Here is a 15,934-nt window from a genome sequence, read left to right as displayed (position 1 = left end):
TATATCATATTATTTTGTAATATAAACTACACAGAGTAAAGCTCTATAAAATCACCTGGTCTTGAGCATAAATTAGGAGAGGAAAAGAGAGAGAAGGGAAAGTCATTTATAAATGAATTATTAACATTCCAATTTAGTCAACAAAGAGAAAGCTCAAAAACTAAGAACTGTATTCCTAAACTTTTAAGAAGTTTATTCATTGTAAATATTAAAAAGGCTAAGTATACAATTTAAATGTATTAGATTTCTAGGACTATAGTTATATAAAACCCATTTATTTTCAGATGATAGAAAAATTTCACACTTTGAAAAATAAGAAAAAATATAAAATAGCTTAGAGAACTTTTAGCTTTATTATTATAAATTTCAAAAGAACAAAATCCCCGTAACAAAATATTCTTATTTATAGGACTTCATTCATAAGAAAAAGCTTGACTCTCTGACAAAGTGTAATCTTCTTTTTAATGTTATGTAAATATCAATGAAAAGAGCAGAGAGAGACCCGTATTTACTTGATATACATTACTCAACTAGATTCTGTTTGCATAAAAAGTCATGGAAGGTTTGCCTACAAGGCCAGTAAGAATCAAAATAAAAACAAACATTTCTTCTGAGTCCATTCCTGTCTCCACATTAAATATTCAACAATTTAGCAAAACCTCAAAAACCAATGGGAAAAAAGCACAACTGAGTACAAGGGCAAAGCTGAACTCTGGAATGACAATGAACTTGCTATGATACAAACTATGTCATGAAAAACAGAATGAAAAAGTATAGGATAATCTCTCTTAAAAAAGCACCCATTTTAATTTTATTTATTTTTTTCCCTTCATGGAAAAACACATTGACTGCCTTTAAGCTGTTTTCTCTATCCTTCTGTCTACAGAAGTTCAACATCATTGCAACGATTAAAAGAGATACGATTGTGTGCCCACAATTACAAAAATACAGACTTTAATCTGGGAAAGAGGGGAAAGAGCTAAGCATCATGTGGAGAAAAAACACAAAACAACACAAAACGATCCCCTACAAAAACGAGCAAAATAATTTCATAGTCCAAACCACAAGACTGTCCTAGAAACGAAACTTTTAAATGTTAAATTTCAAGGTAAAATTGCTTTATGTTCAAAACTGAAATGCTTAGATCATACACATTGTGTTCGTACCTTCTGACAAGCTCGTTTGCATACATGTTTATATTCCTTGGCTTTGGATTCAGAATGATAACCTGCACCTATAGTAGAAAATAAAATCCAGTTGTTAATTATTAAAATATCAAGAGACCTTGCTTACGTTATAAAAATACTCCATATAAACTGATGCTGTCCTAGTAAAAAACAAAACTATTGCCCTAACTGTATGGAGTTTTATAACTTTTTTCTCCAATGTAAGCCTTTTTAATACCATGCCTTATCTCCATTTTCAAAAGCCCTTTTCCTGCCAAAAGCCCTAAAAATAGCTCATGTCCCCAAAGAGGCTTCACCAAGTCACCTCCCCTCTTCTTTTCAAGAACTTCTTTCTAAAACCAGGAATTCTTTTGATCTGGAGCTAATAACCCAGAAGGTGTCAGGGACAAAGTCCCTCCAGGTTCCTCTTTGCAAACCGTCAGAAAGCCCCTGCCATTTGGGAAGTTACTGTTTCAAATCTGGAATTCATAAGAACAACTCAGAAAGCTGGATTGCTTCTGAACAACATTTGAAGTTGAGGCGTCTTACATCTCACATGTCCACAACCACCACCAACTATACCATTCCTAACCAAACACTTCACATCCTCTCACCCGCTAGAGTGCAGCTCAGGGTGTCTCTGAAAGCTAAGTGACAGTACATTCATGACTCTATTAGAATTCCTAGTGGTCTCTGTCTTTTAATCAAATACCCAAGAACTTTCTCAAGAGAATGGCTCTGAATAAAATGGTTTCCCTACAAGGACACATAACTTGCTTAGTTAGGGACTTAACAATAATCTAAACAAGAAGGAGACAAAGACAAGAGCCCTTAAACTCTCTTAATTAGGCCTCTCTCTAATCAAAGTTTGTTAACAGAGCACTGAACCACCTATCCCTACCCACCCCTAAAGCCCCATAGGGGTCCAATGTAAGGAAGGTTAAGAACTACATCTCTAGGCCAAATGCAGTGGCTCATGCCTATAATCCCAGCACTTTGGGAGGCCGAGGCGGGAGGATCACTTGAGGCCAGAAGTTTGAGACCATTCTGGCCAACATGCAGAAACCCCATTTCTCCTAAAAATACAAAAACATTAGCCATGCATGGTGGCACATGCCTGTAATCCCAGCTACTCAGGGGGCTGAGGTACAGGAATCGCTTGAACCTGGGAGGCAGAGGTTGCAGTGAACCAAGATCGTGCCGCTGAACTTCAGCCTGGGCAACAGAGTGAGACTCTGACTCAAAAAAAACAAAAAACAAAAACAAAAAAGCTACATCTCTAGGCCTTAGAATTCCTACAGGTCTGCAGACTCTGACACAAACCTAACCCACCTTTCCTCAAGGTAGAGAAAGCACTCACCCACGAAAATGTCATACAAGGAGTCAGGAAAGCAGAGATGCCCAAGCCACCAGAATCCACAATATACCCAAATCCTAAACCTGTTTTTCAAGAGAACTCTGAACATTCACAGAGCCTGTGCCAATATTTAACAGGCCTCCCTTCACTGTTCTATAAGAATAGGTGATCTCAAGTTGGCTGTCGTAGATCTCAGAGGTCCCAGTCTTTCAGCAGCATTTCCTAAAGCACGGGATACTATTCCAAAGAGATGACTTCAGTGTCATGGACAAGGGGATTTAATAGCCTTAACATGTAAATCCTTTTGAAATAATAAGAGAAAAGTCTCAGCAGAGCCCCCTTATATCTTTAAGTCCTGGTTAACACTTGCTAATTTCCCTGTTTAGCAATGGAAAGGTAGGCTCAGGATCCAAGCCACTGACAAATAGGATCTAGTTAAAATTTAATTACAGTGTTTTGACTGCACTGTGTTTAAAGTTATTTTCTCTTTATGGCAAGTAATACTGCTATTTCATTTAAGTAACCATAAACTTCATCTTTCAAATGTTAAGCTAAAAAAGTGTTTAGTTGTTTGAGTATTAGATAAAACAGTATAGGCAGTGGGAAAAATCAAGAATCTACTACATGAATCACAAAAGTTTGGGCAAGTCTACTCTAGTGCTAAAAAAACTGCTCTACACTGGATGAGGACATGAATTTTATACACACTTCTGCATAATCAATCACTCTGACTTTCTAATAATTTAGAAGTGAGGGTCACTTAATTCACACAATATCCTACCATAACTCAAGAGTTCCTACTCTTCTTGCTGGCCCCCAGCACCAACCTTTACCTGAGAGTATGAAATTAAATAATTCAAAGTTAAAACTGTTGAACCAGCTGGGCGCAGTGGCTCATGCCTGTAATCCCAACACTTTGGGAGGCCGAGGAGGGTGGATCACCTGAGGTCAGGAGTTTGAGACCAGCCCGGTCAACATGGTAAAACCCCATCTCTACTAAACATACAAAAATTAGCCGGGCATGGTGGCAAGTGCCTGTAATCCCAGCTACTCAGGAGGCTGAGGCAGGAGAATTGTGAAGCTTGCAGTAAGCCAAGATCACACCACTGCAGCCTGGGCGACAAGAGCGAAACTTAGTCTCAAAAAAAAGAAAAAAAAAAACTGTTGAACCATTACATCATTCTGAGCCTTGAGAAGAAGGTGGCTATGCAGCCTGAGTCACACAACACGCAGTTGCAACTTTTGCCTTTTTCCTGTAAATAATTAGGAAGATCAAACAACACCAGAGATAAGATCCTCTCAAATCACTCCCCCTTCTCACAAAGTAAAAAGTAATCTTCCTCAGGATGTAGCAATCTGTAACCAATCAAATTGCTGTAACTTATGCACTGGTCTCCTATGGAAAATGTTATCATCCTGCTACACTTTTTCTATCTCTACTTATATAAATGAAACTTTAACTTCTCCACTTTGGAACACTGACCCCGTTTGTTTGGAGTCAGTGTTTCCCAGGTGGACATGCTCAAGCTTTGTGCGGGAATAAGCTCTACATTGAATCACAGCTTCTGAATTCCATTATTTAAGGTTGGCAGGGCCATTATCATCTAGTCTTTGTCTAAGAGAGGAGGGACAGGGTCATGATAGTTATAGAAAGTAAGGCTTTCCAACTAATTGAAGCTTTATGTTATTGCCTGTTACAACGTTCAGACCTTTGTTTTACACTTTCCAAACCCTCACTCTGAATATGGTAACTCACTGTTATCATGGAAGATCATGGAAGATGCATGATCAACATAGTGTAGTGGAGAGAACACAGACTAGGAGTCTGAAGGCAGAAGCTCTAGTCCCAGGTCTACTTTTAACTGGGTTATTTCTGTAAATTTACCTCACCTCCTTATAAAAGCACCTGTGAGAAAATGGAATTAAACCTCGTTTTTGTTTTTTTGGATTTTTTTAGATACTCTGGATTAGATTCACATAAGGCTTCTCAGGTTGCCCAGTCTAGATATGGCCAAAGGTTAATGGCCAGGCAGGACACCAGTCTCACAAGAAGAAACAGTTCTACTCCTCATTCCATATCAAAGCTAATCCTGCTGTCATCTTGCTTAACTACCCAGGGAAAGTTAAAAGGAAACCCAGACATTCCTTCTCTCTTCACGGAGGTCATGGAAAGTAGACTCTGAATGCAAGGAAATAAAAATGGCCAAAGGAAAAAGAGCCTGCTGAGGAAACCTGGGCAGAGCAGCACTGCTCTGTAACCCAAGACCTTTCAAAATGAGAGACCCAGGGGATGAACTTCACTCTGTCTGTCCTCATGGTCCTCTGAAGCAGAAAGATCACAGGCTGACATAGCATCAAAAGCACTAGACAGAGACATAAGGGCCTACTTAGGTGTTTCTTATGCTAGCTCTAGCACCAACCAGCAATGTGGCTGAAGTCACTTAAGTCACTTAATTTCTCTTGTCTTAAGGTTCCTCACTTAAAATATTAAGAAGGGGGGCCAGGTGCGGTGGCTCACGCCTGTAATCCCAGCACTTTGGGAGGCCGAGGCAGGTGGATGACCCGAGGTCAGGAGTTCAAGACCAGCCTGGCCAATATGGTGAAACCCCATCTCTACTAAAAATACAAAAATTTAGCAGATGTGATGGCAGACATCTGTAATCCCAGCTACTCAAGTGGCTGAGGCAGGTGAATTGCTTGAACCTGGGAGGTGGAGGTTGCAGTGAGCCAAGATCGCACCACTACACTCCAGCCTGGGAGACGAGAGTAAAACTCCATCTCAAAAAAAAAAAAAGAAGGTGAACTAGCTCAAAAATTGTGTAATTATGCCCTAATATACCCACAGTCTAACACGGGAATCAATACAATTTTTTCAGCAATATTTTATTTTATTTTATTTTATTTTTTTGAGATGGAGTCTCGCTTTGTCGCCCAAGCTGGAGTGCAGTGGCACGATCTCGGCTCACTGCAATTTCTGCCTCCCGGGTTCAAGCAATTCTTCTGCCTCAGCCTCCGGCAGCAACATTATTTTTAAAAAACATAAACGAGAGTTTAAAAATTACTTTGTGTGGCTTTAATACTACCTAACCTAAATACATCTATTACATAGTTAAAGTAGATAATGGGGTAGGGAAGTGAAGACCAAGGAAGAGCTGCCATTCTAAGATCTTCTAAATGGGGAGTAAAAAAGGTCTTCACTATATCAAAGTCAAACAATCGCTTTCGTTCCAATTCCTCTCTGGCAGTTTTGCCTCCTCCAAGTGTGAAATGTGATTCTCAGTGTACTTCAAGGCAGAAAAAGAAAAATCGACATTATTGGCATCTTCCAAGCTATCCACAAAGCTTACCTGCATGAACAAGCACAAAGCCGCCTCGTTTCTCTTTATAGGACTGCTTTGCTTCCAACTCTTTGGCTGTTATTTTACCAGCCGAAACCTGAGATGATCTGGAAGGCAGCCCTTCTCCAGAACTCATCCCCTTCTCCATGGTCATTCTCCAAGATTACCATCTTCTATTGAGAAAGGGGCATACTTCCATCCAAAAGTAACTGCAAGAGAGGAATTACCCTAGAAGAAAAGAGGCAAAGATGGTATACATTCTTTCCACCAATACACAAGTTACTTACACAAATTCACGCAAAGATAACATTCAAAAATCCTATTATTAAGTTATTTAATTGGGTAATACAAAAAAGGTATCAAAGTTATTTATTAAAATTATTTTTTCTTATTCCCACTGAAGTTGGATAAAATTATTTAATTGGGTAATATAAAAAGACTAGAATTTAAATCTCTCTGTCCACTGATAGTACCTGCTTGGGGCCGGGCGCAGTGGCTCACACCTGTAATCCCAGCACTTTGGGAGGCCAAGGCAGGTAGATCACCTGAGGTCAGGAGTTCAAGACCAGACTGATCAACATGGTGAAACCTCATCTCTACTAAAAATACAAAAAATTAGCTGGTGTGGTGGCACACGCCTGTAATCCCAGCTACACAGGAGACTGAGGCAGGAGAATTGCTTGAACTTAGAAGGCAGAGATTGCAGTGAGCCGAGATCACACCACTGCACTCCAGCCTGGGAGACAGAGTAAGCTCCATCTCAAAAAAAAAAAAAAAGAAAGAAAGAAAAGAAAAGAAACATAAAGAAGTTACTTAGCTGCCTATTCCAAAAAAAGAAAAAAAGCAGGTTACTCAGAACACAGTCTGCATCCCAGTGTTTATTACCAGCCCACAAGAGAGTATTATTTTATTCACGTTAGTTGCTTTATAAGCACATTTTCAATAACCAATATGTGTAGTTTTCACAATTCTTTTCTAGTTCCTCATGTTTTTTTTTAATAATTTTATCTGCTAAATCAAGCAAAAATTTGAGTTTTTATTTTTAAGTTTCAAATTTGTTTGAATGTTTGGTTTTTGGTGGTATTTGGGGAGTTTTTGTTTGTATTTTACTTTAAGTATTGGTCCACAATGGATTGAAAATTTTTGAAAGCTGGTCTTTTATAACAGAGATAGTCTGAGAAGCACTGCTATGTGGCATTTTTAAATTCCCTTAATTCTTGGCTTAAGAGTCTATTTAATTTTTATTACATAACATTTTATCTATAAGACAAATAGTTTAAAATCAATCATATATACACACCATTGCATTCAAATATTTACATAGATTCATAAATGCAGGAAAACATTTTTATTACAAAAGTGCTGATTTTTATTAAGTAACAGTAAATTTAAATGCCTGGTTTTGTTTTTGTTTTGTGGTGGTGGTTGCCTTCCTAATCATGTTTTTCTTCCAAAGACTTCACAAGAATCTGCCTCAGTTACTTTTATTTTCTTTTGGTTATTTCTCACAATATTTCTCTGAAATAGGCTATCATTTAGCCATGTATGAGTTGACAAAGTGAATTTAGGGGTTCATCTGTCAGCCTATAATGCCATCATGTTTATATCATGCCATCATATTTGGCCCAGCCATGAAATGAGCTTGGGACCATTAGTCTAGAAGCACACATACAGATTGAGTGAACTCAGGCTTTGGAAAATTAAGAGCTTCGGCAAAAACGAAAACACATCTAAGCAGTATGGATTATGAAACCTCACACTACTTTGACTCACTGTCATCTGAGGTATTTTTTCATAAATAAGAAATTATAATAGTTATATTTTGTAAGAAAATACTGGCCAGCCACGATGGCTCACGCCTGTAATCTAGCACTTTGGGAAGCCAAAGCAGGTGAATCACGAGGTCAGGAGTTTGAGATCAGCCTGGCCAAGATAATGAAACACCATCACTACTAATTAGCCAGGCATGGTGGCAGGCACCTGTAATCCCAGCTACTCAGGAAGCTGAGGCAGAGAATTCCTTGAACCCGGGAGGCAGAGGATGCCCTGAGCTGAGATCATGCCACTGCACTCCAGCCTGGGCAACAGAGCAAGACTTTGTCTCAAAAAAAAAAAAAAAAAAAGGACAGATTTCCCTATTTTTTTGGCCAGGCGCAGTGGCTCACGCCTGTAATCCCAGCACTTTGGGAGGCCAAGGCAGGCAGATCACAAGGTCAGGAGTTCAAGACCAGCCTGGCCAAGATGGTGAAACCCCATCTCCACTAAAAATGCAAAAATTAGCTGGGCATGGTGGCGCATTCCTGTAATCCCAGCTAGTCAGGAGGCTAAGGCAGGAGAATCGCTTGAACCGGGACCCGGGAGGCGGAGGTTGCAGTGAGTGGAGATCACACCACTGCACTCCAGCCTGGCTACAGATCAAGAATCTGTCTCAAAAAAAAAAAAAAAGAAAGAAAATACAAACACAATTATAACATCAACATTTTATATGGTTGGATGTAACAGGAATTTTAATATATATGAGAGATTTTAAAACATTGCTTCTCGACACTGTCTAAAAAGAAAATGTGGAAGGTGATTAATATTCCATTTCTTGAGCAATCTACCCTCCCTCAGACACTATCTGAAATATATTTATTTAGCAAACATATAAGCTCAACAAACCCCTCCAAAAATGCTGGCCCTAAAGTTCCACTGGACTGGGAAAGGAGCTCAACTAAATTAACTATCAATATATGACTCTATCCTCCAACTCCCAATGGTTATTGAAATATTTTTTATTCAGTTAGAAATGAAGCAACTTCTGCTCCAACATCAGTTTTTGTTTAACTCATAACTCATTAAAGGTCTGACATCTAATAAATAAAAGAGTGCCAACAAAAGACAAAAACAAAAAAAAAGGGCAAATGGACAAATCTCAGTTTGCAGAAAAGTTACATAATAGCTTAACTGGACAAAAAATGCTAAATCTCACTCAAAAAAAAGATGCAAAATAAAACTACACTTAAGTACCATTTTTTAACTTAGATTGGCAAATAATCAAAAATAACATATTTTGAGAGTACAGAAAAACAGGAGCTCTCATAAGTTGCTAGTGGCAGTATAAATTGGTATGACTCAACAATAGCAATTTGGTAAAATCAATCAAAATTAAGATACAGACCCAAAAATGTCTTGATGGAAGTGGTTAAAAATAAAAGCAGCCATTGGAAACAATGAGAAAACTTGATAAAAATATATGTAACAGTCTCAAACACATTTGGTAAGTAAAAAAGGAATGGAAATAACTAATTTGTTAAGGTATGGTACAGAAGTATTTGCAGTACCATATGCAAAGTATAAATCTGGATGGATAAACAAAAAAGTCATACAATACTGATTACCAAAGGAGATTTGGATAACTAATAGCAAAAGATGGGATAGAAATTTCACTGTTCACCCCTTTGAACCTTTCAAATTTGAACCATCTGAATTACTTACAAAAAAGATTTTATTCATTTATTCATTTACGGGAACACTAGGTAATGAGCTAAGCCAAAGAACCAAAACAGGGCAAGTATGTTTCTCTGAATATTGAATTTCTGGGATGCATAAACTACAGGAAATCCAAATGCGAGGGAGGGAAATCACAGTATTTGATCTTTACAGTTAAGATGAGGGAGAAAAATACATCATGACTGTAGATTATCATCAAATATCTCTGTGACGTTTTCATCGTATCTGTAATCATTGTAACAAATCATTATGTGAAACTGGTTTAAGTGTACTTAAATCAATACATAGATCCACAAGAAAAATGTCTAATACTTCAGCTAACCTTTGAGGTAACACTCAACACAAAAGGTTTCCAACAAAAAGAGAAACATAGGCACATAATAGGTTTAGACCAAAAAAAAAAAAAATTCTATAGATCATTTTAATAATGGCTTGATTTCTGAAATGTTTGAACACAGACATTTTGCAATTTCCTCCTAGTAATGATATTAAAATTCATCATGATTGTTTCTAAATAACACTGGCAACCTGTCTATCCTCTGCAACTGTTGCTCAAAAAGTTAAACAGAGTTATGCTATGACCCAAGAATTCCACTTCTAGGTATATACCCAAGAGAACTCAAAACATATGCTACACAAAAACTTATACATGGATATTCATAGCAATATTTTTCACAGCACCTAAAAACAACCTAAAGGTCCATCAACTGATGATGGATAAACAAAATGTGGTTTAGTCACACAATGGAACATTATTCAACCACAAAAAGGAATACAGTGCTGACACACACTATGTCATTAAAGAATATTGAAACAATGAAAAAAAACAGATACAAATGGCCACATATTGTATGATTCCATTTATATGAAATGTCCAGAATAAGCAAATCTAAAGAGACAGACGGTAGATTCGTGATTCCTTAGGGCTGGAGGGAAGGAGGGTACGGTGATGGAGAGGGATTGCTAATGGGAGCGCTTTCTTTTTGTGCTGATAAAAATGTTCTAGGACCAGGTGCAGTGGATCACACCTGTGATCCTAGCACATCGGGAGGTCAAGGCGGGTGGATCACCTGAGGTCAGGAGTTTAAGACAAGCCTGGTCAACATGGCGAAATCCCATCTCTACTAAAAATACAAAAATTAGCCGGGCGCGGTGGCGGGTGCCTGTAATCCCAGCTACTTGGGAGGCTGAGGAAGGAGAATCACTTGAACCCAGGAGGCGGAGGTTGCAGCGAGCAGAGAACGCATCACTGCACTCCAGCCTGGGCAACAAGAGCGAAACTCCATCTCAAAAAAAAAAAAAAAGTTCTAAAGTTGAATTTGGTAATGGTTGCACAACTCTGTAAATACACTACATACCACTGAATTGTACACTTTGAATGGGCAAATTGATACATTGGGTAGACTTTAAATGGATAAACTGATCTTATTAATCTGTTTAAAAAAAAAAGTCTTTTTTCCCATAAATTGTACCTTTCCCAAGTTACTTAACCCAGTGACCTTTTCTTAATATTCTGCTTGCAACCTTTGATTCTCTTGATCACCTGCTTTCCTTGGCAACACAGAAATCTACTATCCTAGTTCACAACCCACCTCTGACCCCAATCACAAATGTTTCCTTCAAGTTTTCTTTTTTTTTTTTTGAGACGGAGTCTCGCTCTATCGCCTACGCTGGAGTGCAGCGGCGCAACCTCAGCTCACTGCAACCTCTGCCTCCCAGGTTCGAGCAATTCTCCTGCCTCAGCCTCCTGAGTGGCCAGGAGTAAAGGCACGTGTCACCACGCCTGGCTAATTTCTGTATTTTTAGTAGAGATGGGAATCCCATGTTGGCCAAGCTGGTCTCGATCTCCTGACTTCAGGTGATCCACCCACCTCAGCCTCCCAGAGTGCTGAGATTACAGGCGTGAGCCACCACTCCCGGCTAACCTTCAGCAATTTCATCTACTGCCAACCTTTCAAAACTATCTTCTCAGCAAATCAGATGATTCCTAACTTTATCTTCTGTCTTAGCTACAGCCACAAGTTTTATGGATAGCTCAGTCTAGGTCCACCTCACTCTTGGCCTAACCAAAACACGCTCATCTTTTCCCAAAATCTAGTTATTTCCATATTACTCCTTTTTCTCAATAGCACTACCCACTTCTATCTCACCTTAAAGTCAGTTTGGGTTGCTCTCAACTTTCCAAATCCCACAGATCTCTCCCTAAAGCATTTAACTTCCTTTTGCTCAACTCTTGTTCAGCTCATAGGCATGTTAACTTTTCTTACCAAATCCAGGCTATCATAAAACAACCATCTAAAAAAGGCTGCCAAAAGAAAGCTCATAAAGGGTAACTCCAATCAAAACAAATACCAGGCCAAAAGACATGATCAGGCAATACATGAAAGAGGACATTTAAATTAGGTATCCAATATTAGAGAAACAATATTCAAAAACATACAAACCAAAATGAAATTTTCCTTACTAGCACTGTACTGGTACCATAAACTGATATAACCATTTTGAAAAAGAAAATTTGTAAGTATCAAGAGCCTCTAAATGTATAATTTTGTGTATATATACTATCTTTTCAGAGATACTCTACGTAGAAACAAGTCTATACAGACACAAATCACCACAGATGCCTCTAAGGAGAACTAGCCGACTAAGGGGCAAGGATGAAAGGGAAACTTAATCTTCTCCTAATAGCCTCTTACATTTGAAATTTTTTTTTTTTACTTGGTACTATCTACCAAAAGAGACGATTTAAGGTGGCCGTTTCTGAGACCAAGATGAGTTTACATTAATTTGATTATCAAGGCCAGGAGAGAAATGCAGTCTATAACATTGTTCTTTCTGCAGGGACTTTCATGGCACTATTTTAAGATCTAAATCTTGTCTCATCTCTCTAAAAGATTGTTTTATTTTCCTACTATGTGATGACACATTTTTTTTTTCTTTACACCACTTTGAAAACTACCACGTGCCCTGTTGCTGTGGTGTTAAAGTTTTTTGCTGTAGGTTTGCTTATTCTTTAAGAAGCAGTTGAAAAAGGAAGTAAGTCATGGAATTCATCCATCTTACAGCAAAGCGCTTTGACAGAAATCCAGTTCTTAAGCTATTATAACTCATGAATAAATAACTGTGTTGTTGCTTTTTTTTTTTTTTTTTTTTGAGACAGAGTCTCACTCTGTCACCGAGGCTGAAGTGCAATGGCGTGATCTCAGCTCACTGCAATCTCTGCCTCCCAGGTTCAAGCCATTCTTGTGTCTCAGCCTCCGGAGTAGCTGGAATTACAGGCGCACACCATCACGCCGGGCTAATTTTATTTTTTGTATTTTTAGTAGAGACAAAGTGCTGGAATTACAGGCGTGAGCCACCACGCCCAGCATTAAATGAACTTCCAGGACATACTTAAATTCACCTTTGAACCAGTAATTCCACTTCTGAGAAAACTTTCTACCAAAATAACTAAATAGACAAAAGATTTTATGCCTTTTATACTGTGTTTAACACAGGACAATTTAAAATAACAAAAATCTGGGAGCAACCTAAATGTCCAATACAGAAAAACCATTAAGAAAACAATAACCTACACTTTTATGATCAACTAATTTTCAACAAGGGTGTCAACACCATTCAATGGAGGAAAGGACAGTCCTTTCGTCAAATGATGCTGAAACTGGCTATCTACATGCAACAGAATGAAACTGAACTCCTACCTCACATCGTATAGAAAAATTAACTCTAAATATCCTCCCTATTGCACTTGACAAGTCTTTGAAAAAAAAATTCTAAGTAGATCAAAGACCTAAATGTAAGAGCTAAAACTATAAAACTCTTAGAAGGAAACACAGGGGTAAATATTTATGACCTTGGGTCTGGCAATGGTTTCTTGGATATGACATCGAAGCACAAGCAAGCAAAGAAAAAAAATAGATAAATCAGACTGCACCAAAATTTTAAACCTTTTTTTTTTTTTTTTTTGGAGACAGAGTCTCACTCTGTTGCTCAGGCTAGAGCGCAGCAGCCTGATCTCAGCTCACTGCAACCTCCACCTCCCAGGTTCAAGCGATTCTCATGCCTCAGCCTCCTAAGTAGCTGGGATTAAAGGCGCCCGCCACCACGCCTGGCTAATATTTGTATTTTTAGTAGAGATGGGGGTTTCACCATGTTGGCCAGGCTGATCTCGAACTCCTGACCTCAAGTGATCCACCCGCCTTGGCCTCCCAAAGTGCCAGGATTACAGGTGCGAGCTGCCACACAAAAATTTTAAATTTTTGTTCCTCAAAGGACACCACAAGAAAGTAAAAGGACAACACATAAAATGGGAGAAAATGCAATAAAATATTGCAAATCATGTATCTGGAAAGGGACTTACATTTAGAATATAGGAAGAACTCATACAACTTTAAAATAAGACAATTCAATTTAAAAATAGGCAAAGGAAGTAAATGGACATTTCTCCAAAGATATACAAAAGGTCAGTAAGCACATTAAAAGATGATCAACATTATTAGCCATCAGTGAAATGCAAATCAAAACTACAATGAGCTACCATTTTATAAGCACTAAGACTGCTATAACCAAAAAGAAAGATAAGTGCTCCCAAGGATACGAAAAAATCAGAACCCTTATAACCTGCCGGTGGGAACGTAAAATGGTGCAACCAATTTGGAAAATATGTGGCACTTATTCAAAAAGTTAAACATAGAGTTACCATATGCCCACCAATTCCACTTCTAGGTATATACCCAAAACAACTGAAAACATACGTCCATACAAAAACTTGTACACAGATGTTTATAGCAGAATTATTCAAAACAGCCAAAACCTGTAAACAACCTAAATGTCCATCCACTGATGATGGCTGAGCAAAATGTGGTATATTCACACAATGGAACATTACCCATTCATAAAAAAGAATGAAATACTGATACACAGACATTGATGAACCTTGAAAACATACTAACCGAAAGACACCAGACAACTTAGGCCATATATTCTATGATTCCATTTACATGAAATGCCAGTATAGGAAAATCCACAGACACAGAAAGTAGATTAGTGGTTGCAAGGTCTGGGAGAGAAAGGGGAGAATCTAATGGGGAGTGACTGTCATGAGTACAGGATTGCTTTGGGGGATGATGAAAATGTTCTGAAAGTGGATAGTGGTGATGGGTGTATAACTTTGTGAATATGAGAAAAACCACTGAAATGTACAATTTAAAAGAATAAATTATATGGTGTATGAATACCTTAATAAGACTTTCTCAAGAGGAAAAAAGACAATCTATCCGTGCAATGAATACAATGTATGTAACTGTGCCTCTTAGTTATAACCGCATTTTACATGCATACGTTATGATCACAAATAGGTTAATATGAATAAAATATTAGAAAAAGATCAAAATGCTGGGTTGGCAGAACTATAGGTGATCTCTTTATAACTATTTCTGCATTTTCCAGATATTCCTTAATAAGCACTACTTTTTTTAAGTGGTGGGAAAAAGTTTTATTTACAACAAACAAAAAGATAAATTATTACACTCCCAAGAACGTAAGTACAAATTCCTTAGCTAATACAGAATAATAATAATTCGGCAATCTAATGGTCCCTAAAATACCTTTCCTTCCCCTCCCCTACAGAAGCCAGGAAAGTTGAACTCCCTCCTCCCGGAAACATGATGCCCTCGATTTCCAGGACACCTCCAGCTCCTGCTTTTCCCCCTCCTCTCCAGCTGCTCCATCTTCTCGGTCCTTTCCTCCTCCTTCTCCTCCTCTTCCTCTTCCTCCTGAGTAGTAAATGCTAACGATCCGCAGGACTCTCATCAGGCCTCTATTACTAAGTAAGGGGCTGCCTTGGCCCCAACCCGCCACCCAGAACAAGGCGCACATTCTCGGCTCTCTGCGAACCTCGGACTCTTGAGACATCTCCAGACCGAGACTGCAAAGTGGGTGAAGGACTGCGAGAACTCCCCACGTACAGACAGTCCTTCCCCGATGGCCACGAGGACGTCAAGCCGGAGATGAGGCTGGGAAGGGGGACTACGGGGCCAAGAGCGACCAAGACTAGGGAACTAGGGACATCCTGGCCCCCTCCTCTAGCCCCGCCCCGGGCAAGGGGTGTCCTGCGCGCCGCCCCCTCTCGGACCCGGAGAGGACGTCCCAGCAAGCGTTCGGGGCCCACACACAGAGCCAGCAGCACGGAGGCGGCAGCGGCGCGGACAGCGTGGGAAAGAGGGACACTCACCCGCTTCAGCCCCGAGCCTTCACTGCACCGGAAGTAGTCACCCGCCCGTTGCCAGGGTGAGGAAGCGGGGGTGACATCAAGTCTTCCCATTGGTCATTCATGGTACCACGTGGCCGGAAGCAGGCTTCCACAAGCTGCTCTGACTCCGCCCTCCACTTCGGAGCGGCTCACCTGGCCTCAGAGGTGCAGCGCGAACTCCACCTGGGGCTTCGGTCTGAGCTGCGCATGCGCTGTTGCCTATCTCTCCCCACCCAGCCCCTGAATAAGCCCGCAGGATATGATTGTATGTGAGTGGTTGGCAGACTAATGCTGTGATAAGAAATGAAATTAAACTGACCATCATTTATCT

General features: G+C 39.4%; 1 protein-coding gene across 12 annotated transcripts in view; it reads right to left on the bottom strand.

Moving 5' to 3' along the window:
* The window catches only part of TASP1 (taspase 1), a 260,524-nt gene extending 244,828 nt beyond the window's left edge, over window positions 1-15,696 (bottom strand). For 5 of the 12 annotated variants that reach the window (XR_002515231.2, XR_002515227.2, XR_002515228.2 and 2 more), the window contains exons 1-3: window positions 15,586-15,693; window positions 5,871-6,089; window positions 1,167-1,234 (exon numbers count right to left, since the gene is read on the bottom strand). Coding sequence is in view for 3 of the 12 variants with exons in the window: in XM_021921241.2 (XP_021776933.1) it covers window positions 1,167-1,234; window positions 5,871-6,015 (213 nt within the window). In the remaining 9 variants the exon portion in view is untranslated. Of the gene's footprint in view, window positions 1-1,166; window positions 1,235-5,870; window positions 6,090-15,585 lie in introns of all 12 variants that reach the window. The other 7 variants (XR_002515230.2, XR_002515229.2, XM_021921241.2 and 4 more) reach the window with 7 other exon arrangements.
* Window positions 15,697-15,934: the final 238 nt, after the last annotated feature.

The sequence above is a fragment of the Papio anubis genome, chromosome 16, assembly GCF_008728515.1.
Source record: "Papio anubis isolate 15944 chromosome 16, Panubis1.0, whole genome shotgun sequence".
Taxonomy (NCBI): domain Eukaryota; kingdom Metazoa; phylum Chordata; class Mammalia; order Primates; family Cercopithecidae; genus Papio; species Papio anubis.
The sequence above is the reverse complement of the archived record's forward strand: the minus strand, read 5'-3'. Positions and strand labels throughout refer to the sequence as shown.